Consider the following 12,538-nt stretch of genomic DNA (forward strand, 5'->3'; position numbering starts at 1 on the left):
GCCCAAGGGCCCAGATCCTGCACAGAAGTTCACAGGCTTGAGTCAAGCAGAGTCGATGAGTTTGAGGAAGCAGAGGTGGAAAGTCAGGGATGTGTATCAAAGGCTCCTGGTTTGGAGAGAGGTCAGTACAAAATAGCAGGTGGGGGGCAAGGCAGGCATCAGCCACAAAACCAGCCTGAGTTCATTTGCTGAGGTTAAAGTACCTGGCCACTGTGTTCTAACATGACTTGTTTGCACTGAATCTTACAGCATGTTTCCATTAGTAAGAAGTGTGACTGGAATTAGGATATGTAATAACAACACATGTTCATCACAGAGGAAAATAACGTGACCATGCTGAACAAACTATTAACAATGCACTACTAGAAGCTGCAAAAAATTGTCATTACTCTGATTAATCTGTGACCTCTTCCAGGGTTAAGCCACAAATTCTGCAAATGGTTTAACACTCAAAAACATGTTTTATTGCTTCCATACCGAGAAACAATTTGGTCTGGTTTAGGACTATATCCCAAGTGTAATAGTGTTGATTTTTATTTTTTCAATTATTCATTCTCCCTCAGAGGAACAATTACTTTCCACCCACCATTTAAGCATTATCTTTTAATCATGTAACATTTCTGTTTACCATACATAGTTGGCATGGTTTCATGTTAACTTTTTCTAGTAAAGGTATAAAACTTTTTTTTCTTTCTGTTCACTTCTGTTCCTGCTGGCTGGAAAGTATCAGCAGCCTCCCTCCACACATGTTCAGCAAGCACATTCTAATACCAGTGTACCTCATGGGTTTTTTAATTAAAACTGACTCCTCAGAAAGAAACAAATGTGGTGGATCTGAGCAAATGAAGTGTTCAGAATACAAGTAAAGCTCACAGGAACATATCATTCTGGAAAAACAAAAGTTGTCCTCTCCCTTACCTCACAGTAGTGCTCTAGGAAACAGGGTAAGTCCATTTTGAAGCGCATTGAAATATACAATTACACTTTGGCTTTCTGCAGCACAAAGACTTCCTCTTTCCTTCCTCCCCCCAGGATCTGCCCAAAAACCTCAGCAATCCCATCCTGTGCAGTAATGCTACTCCTGGGCAATACCATGCATTCTTTGTCCAGCATTATCTTCCTGCCTGCCTTGCACCAGTCCGAGTCAGTGCCAACACGATGATCCACAGCAGTGATGCTCCTGTGCTCACACAGCACAAAAGACATTTGGCATTTTTCAAGCTAGACCTTTTTCTTCAAAATGTCCTGATTGAATTCAATCACTGGAAAAGAACTGAGAGGAAATGTGAAACCCAACAGCTCTAGCAGTCTGCACAGACCTCCAGCACAGTCATGAGAAAAGTCAGAGCACACCTTGTGGCACAGACTGGGAATATGCAGCTGCACATCAGGAATGGCACAAAAGCAGAGAGCTAGGAGAGTGGACACCTGAATCAAAAAACCACCTTCATCAGAAACCTATTAAAAAATCTTTACAAGAAGAAAAAAACATACAAATACAGACCTTTCAGAACAAGTTTATTAGTCAACCACAATTATAAAATTTAAATATTTATATAGCAAGATGGAAAAATCTTAAGTAACCAAACACTTCCAAGTTATTTTGCTGCAGTATACACAGGAATGGTTTTGTTTCTTTAACAAGCTGATCCAACATCACTCTTCACTCACAAGTGTCATGAAGGCATGTCTAATTTTGAGAATGTGTTTCACACATAAATGGAGTATACAAAAAGAAAAAAATAAAGACCATACTAAACTGATTCAAAAAAGCTTAAAAAAAAGGAAAAACTCCAGGCAAATTGAAGTCATCTACTCCATAAAGAGTGCATGGCTAATACTGTTTATGTATGCTGCCAAAATTCAAAGGGTACAAATTAAAATGGTCTTTGCTACACAAACATGTTCTAAATGTTTTTTGTTTTGCAAAACATGCATGAAGTTCCCACATTTTTAAAAAAGTCTTTTGTACCAGAGAAGGAATACAAAGGCAGCTGGAAATGGAAGCATTCACAAACACCCAGAATAAGGCCCTTCAGAATTTGTTTAAAGGAACACATTAAACCCCTTCATTCTCAGGTAAAAGATTAAGAGGCCGAGATACACATCGTCTGCGAGGGTGAGGATACTGGAGGTTGGCAGTGTCAGCGTCACAAGACTGCTCTATCAGAGGAGGAGGAGGAAGGAGCTGGGCATGACTGGACCATCTTGATCCAGCCCGTGGGGAATCCAGAGGGGGAAAGAAATACCTGAAACAATTAAGAAAGGAACAAAACACCAAAACAAAAAAACGAACAAAAAAACAAACGAACAAAAAAAAAAACCAACAAAACAAGAAAAGAAGAGAAAGGTAGTAAATACAAGGAGAACCAAAGGGGAGAAAAGACATGCTGGGAAAAAAAAAAGGCCTTTAGTATATCCATGCCAAAACCAATAGAACATAATAGCAGAAATCAAGGCTTGTAATTCAAAACAAGACAAATCTGGAAACTCTTCTTTAAAGCAAAATAATAGTCTTTTCCACTGAAATTCACTGAAAATAATACCATAGTCATAGTCCTAGGATACATTTTTACAAAAGAATGGATGGCTTTGGAAGTCAAAAAGGTGGTGTAGTACAGCTATTAACAGGCTTTCATTCTCCCAGAATTTCAGATTTGTTAACAGCTTTCAGTAATGCTTTCTTTGTGACACAAAATATACATTAAATATTATCAAAGTACACTTGCTGCATATGCGTCGAATTCAGATTAACTTCACAGCATTTCTAGAAGATGTAAAACCACCACTTTTTACATTAATGATATACATTTACAGAGAATAACTGATTTGAATGAAATACAGTCTTTGTATCTATTTACATATTTCTGCAAAATCCTCAGTGTAAATTCAAGATTCCTGGTGAATGCAAGATTGAGAATTATGCCACTCCATGTCATTTTGCTGCTGTTTTTATTAGAACTTACCCGTAACACTTGTGCATTTTAGTATAACTATATTATGTTTTCTGTCTTGTTTACAATTCTGTGGACTTACAACAAAGAACAGCTATCAGTTCATTAAGGAAATTATGGGACAATTAACAACAAACTGCATTTTGGTTTCTATCTCTGTATGGCTAAAGTGTTTGCATTTTTCAAGGATATTACGTTTAGAGAATTTAAGTACTCCATGTGATTATAACTATTACCACAGGAATGCACAAATACGTAACAGAAAAAGTACTTCTTTTAGGATGAAGGAAGTATGACAGTACTTACAAAACATTTATTTGAAGTCATACTAAAGAATATAAATGAAGCAATAACAAACCACTAAAAGCCATCATCTGTACAATTGTCAAAACAGTTTTCTCACTCCTTTAGAACTAACAGTTGCATATATTACAAAGCAGTTACAACCTTGTAATGTTTAGGGAATCTTAATCAAATGCTGAACACTCTGAAATGCAAAACAAATTGGTTCTCAAAACAATTTTAATGAAAGTTATTGTAATGGTCATTTCCCTCCTCCCATCCCAATCAAGGACAAAAATTCTTGTTTTTAATCACAAACTATCTTTTAATTTTACAAGCTTTCAAAAATACGTTCTGACGGAAGTTTTGGGGTTTGGGTGGGTTGTTTTTTTCCAAACAAGATGCCTCTCCAAATATTTTTCTATCGGGCGTTCCATCAGTATCAAACTATACAGGCTAGTACAAAAAATGCACACAACGTGTTTTAAAAAGGCTTTTTGAACAGTATTTAGTAGTTAGCAGGCTGCTGGTGTCTTGGGAGAGGTCAAACGGCGCTGGGGAAGGGGAAAAAGGAGTTCGTTTTCCATTCCTGTGTGCATGCAACAAGCAGCAAAACACCAAAGTTACTCCAGTTAGCTTGGTATCAGCTCTGCTTTCTGTTAAAAAGGACATAATACAAATGGAGAATGGAAATTGTATCATAAATCTACACACACAATTACATCAACATAATAATACAGCCCTACTGGTTTATTTCCTAACAATCTACATCATGTGTTCTGAAATTTATTTCGAGTACAAATCCAGTTTGGCCATAGTGCTTTTATAGCCTTTTCCAGATCTGCCTGTGCTATAGCTGTTTTAAGTGTTTAAACATATAGACATGAAACACAGCATGTACAGTCAGAGACAAAATAAGTTATGTGTAGGATACCTATTTAGTCAAATGTCAATGCAATCTTTATCAGCATGTTAACACTAACACAGAAGTTAGCAACTGTGCTTACACAACTCAGGCCAGTATCACTACAAAAGAAAGCCTGTAATAAAGTGCTTATCTTCTGCACAATGGCTTAGCACCAAGTTCAGGGACAGGAGAAGAGCCACGAGAAGGGTGGGGATGGTTAGTCTTGGTGGCAGCACAGTCTTGGATAAGGATTGTAAAACCACACCCTATGCCAAAGAGCTGTAAGACAGCCTGCATTTCCCCAAAGGAGCCCAAGCAAATGCAGCTACACAGCTCCGGATATACCATGTCCAAGGCAGGGCTGCAGTTCATTTGCTACACTGCAAGCAGAATCGGGAATCATGACCAACATAATTTTGCTGCCCTTTCTTGTAGGGACCGGGCCCATTACCACCTCTTGTGTCCGCAATTATCTTGTGATGAAAATGTGAAACCTGTTCTCTGTTCAACAGGGCCAGAGATCGTGAACTGCCATTCAGGACTGACCGCTGAAAGGGCAAGAGGGGGCAGGCTGGTGCTACTCTCCAAAAGCAAACTTTACTGATAAGCATTCCAAACTGAAAAAAAACCTCACATGAGTAGCTGCACATGGATGGAAAAGGAAACTATCCCAAGGCATTTGAAACAAAGGTGGCCACAAAATTTGGAAACTGCTGCTATGGAATCTGGCCACATCTCATCCTTATATAGGACTTATAATTCTGTAAAGCTGATTGTACACACTGCACCATACACATGCAAGACTCAGCATATTTCTACATTTCAGTGTGCACAAATGAAAATGTTTTTTCACAAGAGGCAGTAAAATTTACCCACTAAAAAGCAACTATTACAGAATAAAAAACTAATGGAGATTGAGGCAAATTATTTGCCATATGAATGCCATATGAGGAAAATTTAAAAACCACATAACTTTTATTCAACTGATGCTACAGACCTGCAAAAACCAAGTAAACTAACACTAACATTTGATTGTTGAAACCATTATGAAGTAACTTTTCTTCCTTCCATTCTGCTATATTATCCCAGAGAAAAACAGAATTTGTTGCTGGCATTTTTGCTTCACTTTTAAACATGTATCTAAATCAAAAGAACAGTTACACACCAGTAGGATGAAGCTTCTCCTTTGAAACTATTTCAGAAATATTGTTTTGAATAATATGAAAGGACTAAAAATGAAAATAATTATTTACATTGCTTATTTATACAGACTGATTCAGTATGACTTACTGTTTTGTTCATTTTTCTCTTAACACTTGCAAAACAGATGAACCACAGAGCAAAACCAGAGGAGCTTACAGAAGTACTCATGCAATAAATGACACTGCTCTTTAAAAACATGTAAAACAAATATGAGAGCTAAATGAAATGAAGATTCGGAGAAAAGACTATTGAAAATCAGTCTCTCTACTACTTAACCTACCTGCTGGCAGATGATCCATTTAGTGAATTCTGCAGACTTGTATTGGCTGAACCTAGAGAGGCATTAAAAATTCCCTGCTGAGAACTACCATTCACTGGACTCCCATTACCTTTCAGTATACCAGTACACTTCCAGTTGTCCATGTAATTAGCTGCAAACACAGATATACAGACACTGTTAGTTTCTCTTCTGAAGCTCAGTTTCTCTACAAATATGTTTCAACTGCCCCACACCTTGTGTGAATCACACCTGAACTTCAATACCTATATATAAATTCCAAACAGCTGAGGATCTGGCCCTTTAGCTGCCTGATATTCTCTGCCTGTCCATAATTTAAAACTCAGTTTCCACTATTACAATACTGAGGAACGAATAAGAATGTTTAAGGTAACTGCCAGTAGATTTTTGTTGCTGTTGTTGTGGGGATTTTAGTTTGGTTTTTTTTGGTTGGCTGATTGACAGAGGGGGTGCATTTATTTGTTCGTTTGTTTTCTCTTAAAATGTAAACAGAAAAAACCCATTTGCCAGAACATTGTGACTGAACGTAGATTTTCTAGGTTTAGAGGAAAATTTCCAAGTCAGGGAAAATATCCACCTTAATTTTAAAATGACAACTTTATGTAGCTCTAGACTGGTGTAACAATTTCTGGGTACAGTAACAACTATTCACAGCAGCCTAAATCATGCAAGTATTTAACACAGGAAGTTATTTCTGAATTCTGTTTTTCTTAAATGTAAACAGAAAAATAGAAAAAAAATCTATATTTCACAAATCTAAAATGGACACTTGCTCAAAAATTATTTTTTGAGTAAAATTTCTCAAGTATATTCAGCAGACTATAAAGTTAATGTGTTTCAAGTGGGTGATCTTACCCTTCCAGAGCCTAACACAGCCATCATCACCAGAGGAGGCAAGCACTGTGCCTGTAATATTCCAGCTCACTCGCCACACCTGGGAGTTGTGATTATCAAACTGTGCCACAATATGAATTTCAAATTTTGTTAATCCTCCTGATGAAGTCAATTCTTTCCTGTTTAAGAGAAAAGTGACAGTTCTGCACACAACTGTTCAAAGGTCTGGGCTTGAACATGATGTCAGACAGAACTAAATCCTTATAGTAACAACTGTTATTAGATTAGGTATTCAGACAAAATTATAGACTTGCTCACAATCTTGTCACCTTAAAAATGAGGTTGCTAAAAACAATCCTGAATACATTATTAATTTTGCTTTGCAGGGACAATTTGAACAAGATTGTATAGTATGCATCACATCACACCAAACCATCTTCCTCTGAAGCTTACCTTAGAGGTTTTAGTGTGAAAATTCGTACGTCTTTGGTTGCTACAGCCAAGATGTGGAAGGATCTTCCCAGATTTGGAGCAAACGCAATATCATGTACAGGATCTGTGACTGTCATCAGAGCTTCTGCTTTTGCATATTTCCTGTACAGCGCAAGAAATTAACCTTTAATGCCATGAAAATTGCCAGTGATGCAAATTATACAAAGCAAATACAGAGGAAATGGAGAAAAGGGTTATGTATACACAATAAGACTTGCAAAAAAATAAATTTTTTAAAACATAAATTTAGGCAATAATTTCAAGCCAATTTCTATCAGATACAGCAGCCACTAAGTAGAGTATGCTACAGTATTGTAAGTCATAAAACAAAACAAGAATTGCAGTACAAAGGACATTTTTGTCTGCAACTGGAAAAGGGAAATAAAGATAAATATTCCATTCACAAATCTAAAGAGAATTTGCATGTCAGTAACTCACTAAATTTTCCATGCTTTTAAGCAGACCACTGTCTGCCTCCTCTGCTGTATGATAAACACATATTACATTTTCTTAGTAAGTTACAGTAACTTTATTGTTAATGCATGGAGAACATTGCCTGTAGCTGGGCATAAAATCCACAGAACACTCTGGCTCCTTTCCCACATTGGTCACTCCCAGTCAAACACAATTTCTCTGTTATCATTTAATTGGAAGTGGTGGTGCACAAACTTAGTAGCCTCTTCTGGTTCTGTGGACTCTTGACTGTACAACCTGAACTTTGACAGATAATGAGCAATTCACAGCACTTTCTGTCACTGTAATCATGCCTTTAAAATCATTGTAAAATGGCCTTGAACAAAACAGTGCCTGGTGCAACACAATTCAAATTTCAACTGTTAACTTCTTGTGCAAAAGTAAACACATAATTTAATAGACACAGAACAACAACTCTCCCTTTAAAATGCTGGTAAGAATACTGACATTTCTGGGCTGACAGAGAATAAAATTATCAATATTATTTCTCTTAACATCAGTTACGATTCTGAGGGCTCCCACTCTTTTCCTACCCAATGGATCAGAGACAGTATTTTTATTTACTACTCCACTTCACATTTAGTGATAGGAATAAAAGGCCATATATTATAAACAACTTTAAGACCCCACAGACATTATGTATTATTATTTAGCATACCTGGTATTTTCATTATATTCATAAATTTGAACCTTAGCCAATATGTTTGGACTGTTGTCATCACTTCCTACAGCTATCATTGGAGAATGTGCTCGAGAGCTAAAAGGTGAAAACAAATACTGTTATATTTACATATTATACCTATATATCTATATAATATTTCCCATAGAAAGTACACCAAGCAATTTGTTAAATTTCAAACACATTATCTATGGAGAAAACAAAACAACACCACAAAATACCACAAGGAAAAAGTCACAAAGAAACAGGAGTTAAATGCTATTCACAGTTACCACTATCACACTCTATTGTTCCAAAAGCCCACCTTATACACTCACTAAGGCGAAATCATTAGACAACATTATTTAGCAATTCAAGATGATGTTCTCAGAGAGAAGAATTGACTTTCTATAATAGACTGCATCTGCAGTCTAGTATTTGCCACAGGTTTCATGGCAGAGTCTGCATTCTTTGCAGTGCTTTTAATTATTGATTTAGTGATATTTCTATCAGTTTTCAGAAGATAAAACACATAAGCTAAATGTACACGAATTCTAGTTTTTAAATCAACGTTTGTCCTATCCCATGCATTAAAGTGAATTCCTGTACTCTGAACCTTCAGCATGGACTACTGCTAATGAATAAAAGAGTAACTGGATCAGCAGGACACAACACTGTGTCCACAAGGAAAGTCATTAAGTGCTTCTGGACAAAGAGAAATCAAAACAGTTCAACTTTGAATGGTTTTTCCCTTCCTGTTACAGTCATAAAGCAAATGTTTTAGTAACATACCTTGAAGGATTCCAAGAAATACAACTGCAGCTGAGCTTACACGAGATTTCATGCTGAAGTGACCACTGGCTGAGATTCATCACATCTGGAGCTTCATAGATCCTTACAACTCCATCTGCTGAACAGGTTGCTAACATAAGACCCATGTGCTTGGGAGCGAACTTCACATCTGTAACAGATGTTCTACTGTCTACTAGAGTGGTCCTCTTGACCTGCAAAGAAATTTCCATCAAAAATTTATTCCCTAAGGAAGACTAATCAAAGTCTGACAACACCATTTCATAGGACTGCTTACATCTTCCACCAAAAAGTCCCCTCCCCCACTTTTATATTGTTTGAAAGATGAGCAAGAACAGCCAGTGTTGTTTCAAATTATCTCTTGTCAGAGAAAAACCCAACTTTAGCTCTACTGTAGGTGGGAATTCATGTCTGCCAGTTGTTTGCCAGGGAACATCTTATTATGAAACACCCATAATAGTGACACAAATTGGCCTGAATGCAGCCAGTTAGCTGTTTTCCTCAAATGTTTTAGAAATACTTCCTTTGTGTTGGAATGTTGCCACAAATGAAACAAAACATAGCCAAAATTCAGAAACTTTACAGCTACAGAAAAGAAGTCTCACCCAGTGACTCTGGCCTCGGAGTTTATCATTTGACTCTCCCACTATTTCTTCCCACACAGCTGCTGTTCTATCAAAGGAGCAGGAAGCCAGGACCTGCCCAAATTCAGGATGGGCCCATGTCACACGCCACACTGATCCACTATGTGTCTGCAAGAAAACATCAGAACACAGTAAAGAAGCAAACTTACTGCATTAGGAACCAGGTATTTTCATGACTTTCGGAAGAAGAGAATTCCAGGAAGTAGTAACACTGCTCCTCTGAAACCTATGTTCTTTTATACAAAGTTCCATATCAGCTGTTGCAGTTCTTTATTCTAACCAGCACTGCAAAGTTGTTGCTCTTAGTGTTTAAATGTAATTATTACAAGCCTATTTCAAGGCATTTATTACTACTTTAAGTTCCAAACTATAATTCTGCCTTGATGTGTAAAGTGCAGTTTTGTTCTCAATCAAATTTCAGCCATTACCATGTTCACTTCTAGCTTGCCTGTACTTTTCAAAAGCACTTGCAAGCATTATTAATCTTCTTTTAATTATGAAGCTCCTCCTTCATACCTAGTCAACATTCCTGTCTTAGAGAAGGGGAATTCAAAAGCCTCCCTTGCATTGCCATTTACAGGGATGAATGCATTGTGGTCCTATTAAACACAAGTTTAAGAACAATTCAGAAGCTGAATGCACTAATTATCCAGATGAAGCAAAGCATCTATATGACACAGTTCTCAGAAAGGTTTTGGAGAGCAAAAAGCAGAGGTCAGATGTTGTAACATTTAATAGCCAGACATGTTCCTTTTAACTTTTCCCCCTTTTATATTTTTTTTAAGTCTGACTATATTCAAAAGGAAATATTGAATTAAAAATTAAGGTACTGTTTTCTACTCCCTGAACACCAGTCACTGATAATATTTACTAATGCTAGTCTGCCAACATAACTAGGTACTAACAAGAGCATGTTAGCATCTGCTTTGAGGCACTAGAGATGCTTTACAAAAGCAAAGAAAAAGTATTTTACACAAGACATACAGAATCTACATCGAACCAAAAGCATTTCTGCTCTAAAATTCAGCAGAAATGAAGCATGTTTCACCAAAAACAAAGAAGAAATTATGATTATGTCTGTGTAATTTTTACAAATACAAACCTTCCAGCTGGCAGTGCAATGCCAATCTCCATTTTCACTTTTGTCCCAGACCTATTGAGAAATCAAAATACAATTATACAATTTGAAAATAAACCTTACTGACTAGTACTTTAAAGACACAATCATTCATATATATAAAATAAAAATAAACAAAAACATACACACACATCCCCACTAAACCTTTTCATCCAGGACACTGTATCAGGTCCAGTACAAAATTGCACTTTACTCCACCATGAAACTATCCCTATTACAAGTAGGGAGAAGAGGCACCGCCTGCAAAACCCACTATTGCGCAACTTCTTTTTTTAAACAGTAAATTACATAGAAGAAAAATTATTACAATTCCCAAAAGTTCATTCAGTTTGTTCCAAGAGCATTCTGTTGTTTCATTCTAGAGCCCCCAGCATCCTCACATGCTCAGCTCTGGTTGCAAAACCCAAATGCAGCTCGCAGCACTCATCCCAAAAGCAGAGTAGGACAGTAAAATATACACCAGGGTAGTGGGGGAACAGATCTTGTTTCTTTTTATGAGATTTCTGCCTTGATTTTTAACCACATGCAAGCCACTGAACCTCCCCCTCCCTTGATTTCCCATACATCTTTATACTTAGGAGTTTTTTACTGAAAAATTATGTAGAAAGTCATGAACATAACCAAATGAAAGACACCACCTGACACTGCTATTTCTCACTCACTCACTTTAAAGCTGTACTGAAAGTCTCCTCACATCTGCCACTCTGGCTCTCTAACACAGCCTGGGTCATACTGTTCCTCTGATTGGGGGAAAACTTCTGAACATTCTCATAAAGGATTCCATTACGACTGGAAAGTAACATTACACTGCTAGAGAACAGTTTCTGTGTTCAACCCACCTCATGGCATCTTTTTTAAGAACTGCACACTCTTGGTAGTCAGTCCAAATCAAAGATCCCCATGGCTTTGGCTTACTTTCTGGGGGGGACCATTTTACTGGGGTTGGTTATTTGCTTTTTAGTCTGTGGTCAGGGAGAACCGGCTGCTTCTTTGTTTTTAAGCCTAACCTACAAGTGACATAGCTTTCTACAAAAAAAGTGACTTTTTCAACCATTTATCTGGATTTAATAACAAACATGTCTGCTCTCTGCAAATCAGATTTCTTAAATCTATGCACGTGACTCCCAAATACTTGCCCATCTTCTCAATATGCACAAGAAAAGGAAAAAAGGAATCAACTTTTCGTTTAAGTAAACGTAAAATGCTACTTTAATTCCTCTAAAGGAACGGAAAAAAAGAAGGCTTCTTGTACTCCACACTTTCCCCAGTCTGCCAGGGCACACACAGAACACTCCGGCTTTTTGCTTACTGGCACTTCACCTTCTTCCCACAATAAATACAGATTATTGGCACTACATTGCGAAACAACAATTTTTTTCGTAAGCATTCTTCAATAAACACAGATTTTCAGCAGAAAGCGGCACGGCTGCAGGCACAGCAGTCGGGAATGTTTTCCCTGCCGCAGCACCGGGTCGGAAGCGGAGCTCCGGTGTTTACAGGCGTTAGCTCACACACAAACACAACGCGCACTGTGCGCTAAAGCCTCCCGCCCTCACGGCCCGACACCGCGCCGGGACCGAGCGCGGACCGAGCCCTCGGCCGCGCCCCGGCCCTGCCCGCAGCCCGGTAGGCCGCGACACTGGTCCAGCACAAGGCCCGGCGACTCCCCCTCACCTTGACGCTCTGGTCGCTGGAGCAGGTGGCCATGCGGCGGCCATGGAAGTCGAAGGACACATCGTGGATGAGGTCGCGGTGATCCGCGGCGATGCTGCGCGCCACGAACATCCCGCCGCGGCCGCCACGCGCGCGCCCCGCGCACGGCGCACGCCTCACGCGGTGGGGCG

At 38.3% G+C, this 12,538-nt stretch overlaps 1 protein-coding gene across 3 annotated transcripts; it reads right to left on the minus strand.

The window, feature by feature from the left end:
* Positions 1–1,501: 1,501 nt before the first annotated feature.
* SEH1L (SEH1 like nucleoporin) lies at positions 1,502–12,538 on the minus strand. 3 transcript variants are annotated; one of them, XM_030971919.1, is made up of 9 exons: positions 12,369–12,538; positions 10,659–10,709; positions 9,518–9,664; positions 8,895–9,106; positions 8,103–8,201; positions 6,932–7,072; positions 6,500–6,657; positions 5,627–5,777; positions 1,502–2,249 (listed from the first exon to the last, which is right to left on the minus strand). In XM_030971919.1, exons 1-9 carry the CDS (start codon positions 12,477–12,479, stop codon positions 2,060–2,062), a joined length of 1,260 nt encoding a protein of 419 aa, XP_030827779.1. In that variant the 5' UTR covers positions 12,480–12,538; the 3' UTR covers positions 1,502–2,059. The 3 variants fall into 3 exon arrangements, with proteins under 3 accessions (XP_030827779.1, XP_030827780.1, XP_030827781.1); XM_030971920.1 differs by having other exon boundaries at positions 2,083–3,825; XM_030971921.1 differs by having other exon boundaries at positions 2,083–3,892.

This window comes from Camarhynchus parvulus, chromosome 2 (genome assembly GCF_901933205.1).
Source record: "Camarhynchus parvulus chromosome 2, STF_HiC, whole genome shotgun sequence".
NCBI lineage: Eukaryota > Metazoa > Chordata > Aves > Passeriformes > Thraupidae > Camarhynchus > Camarhynchus parvulus.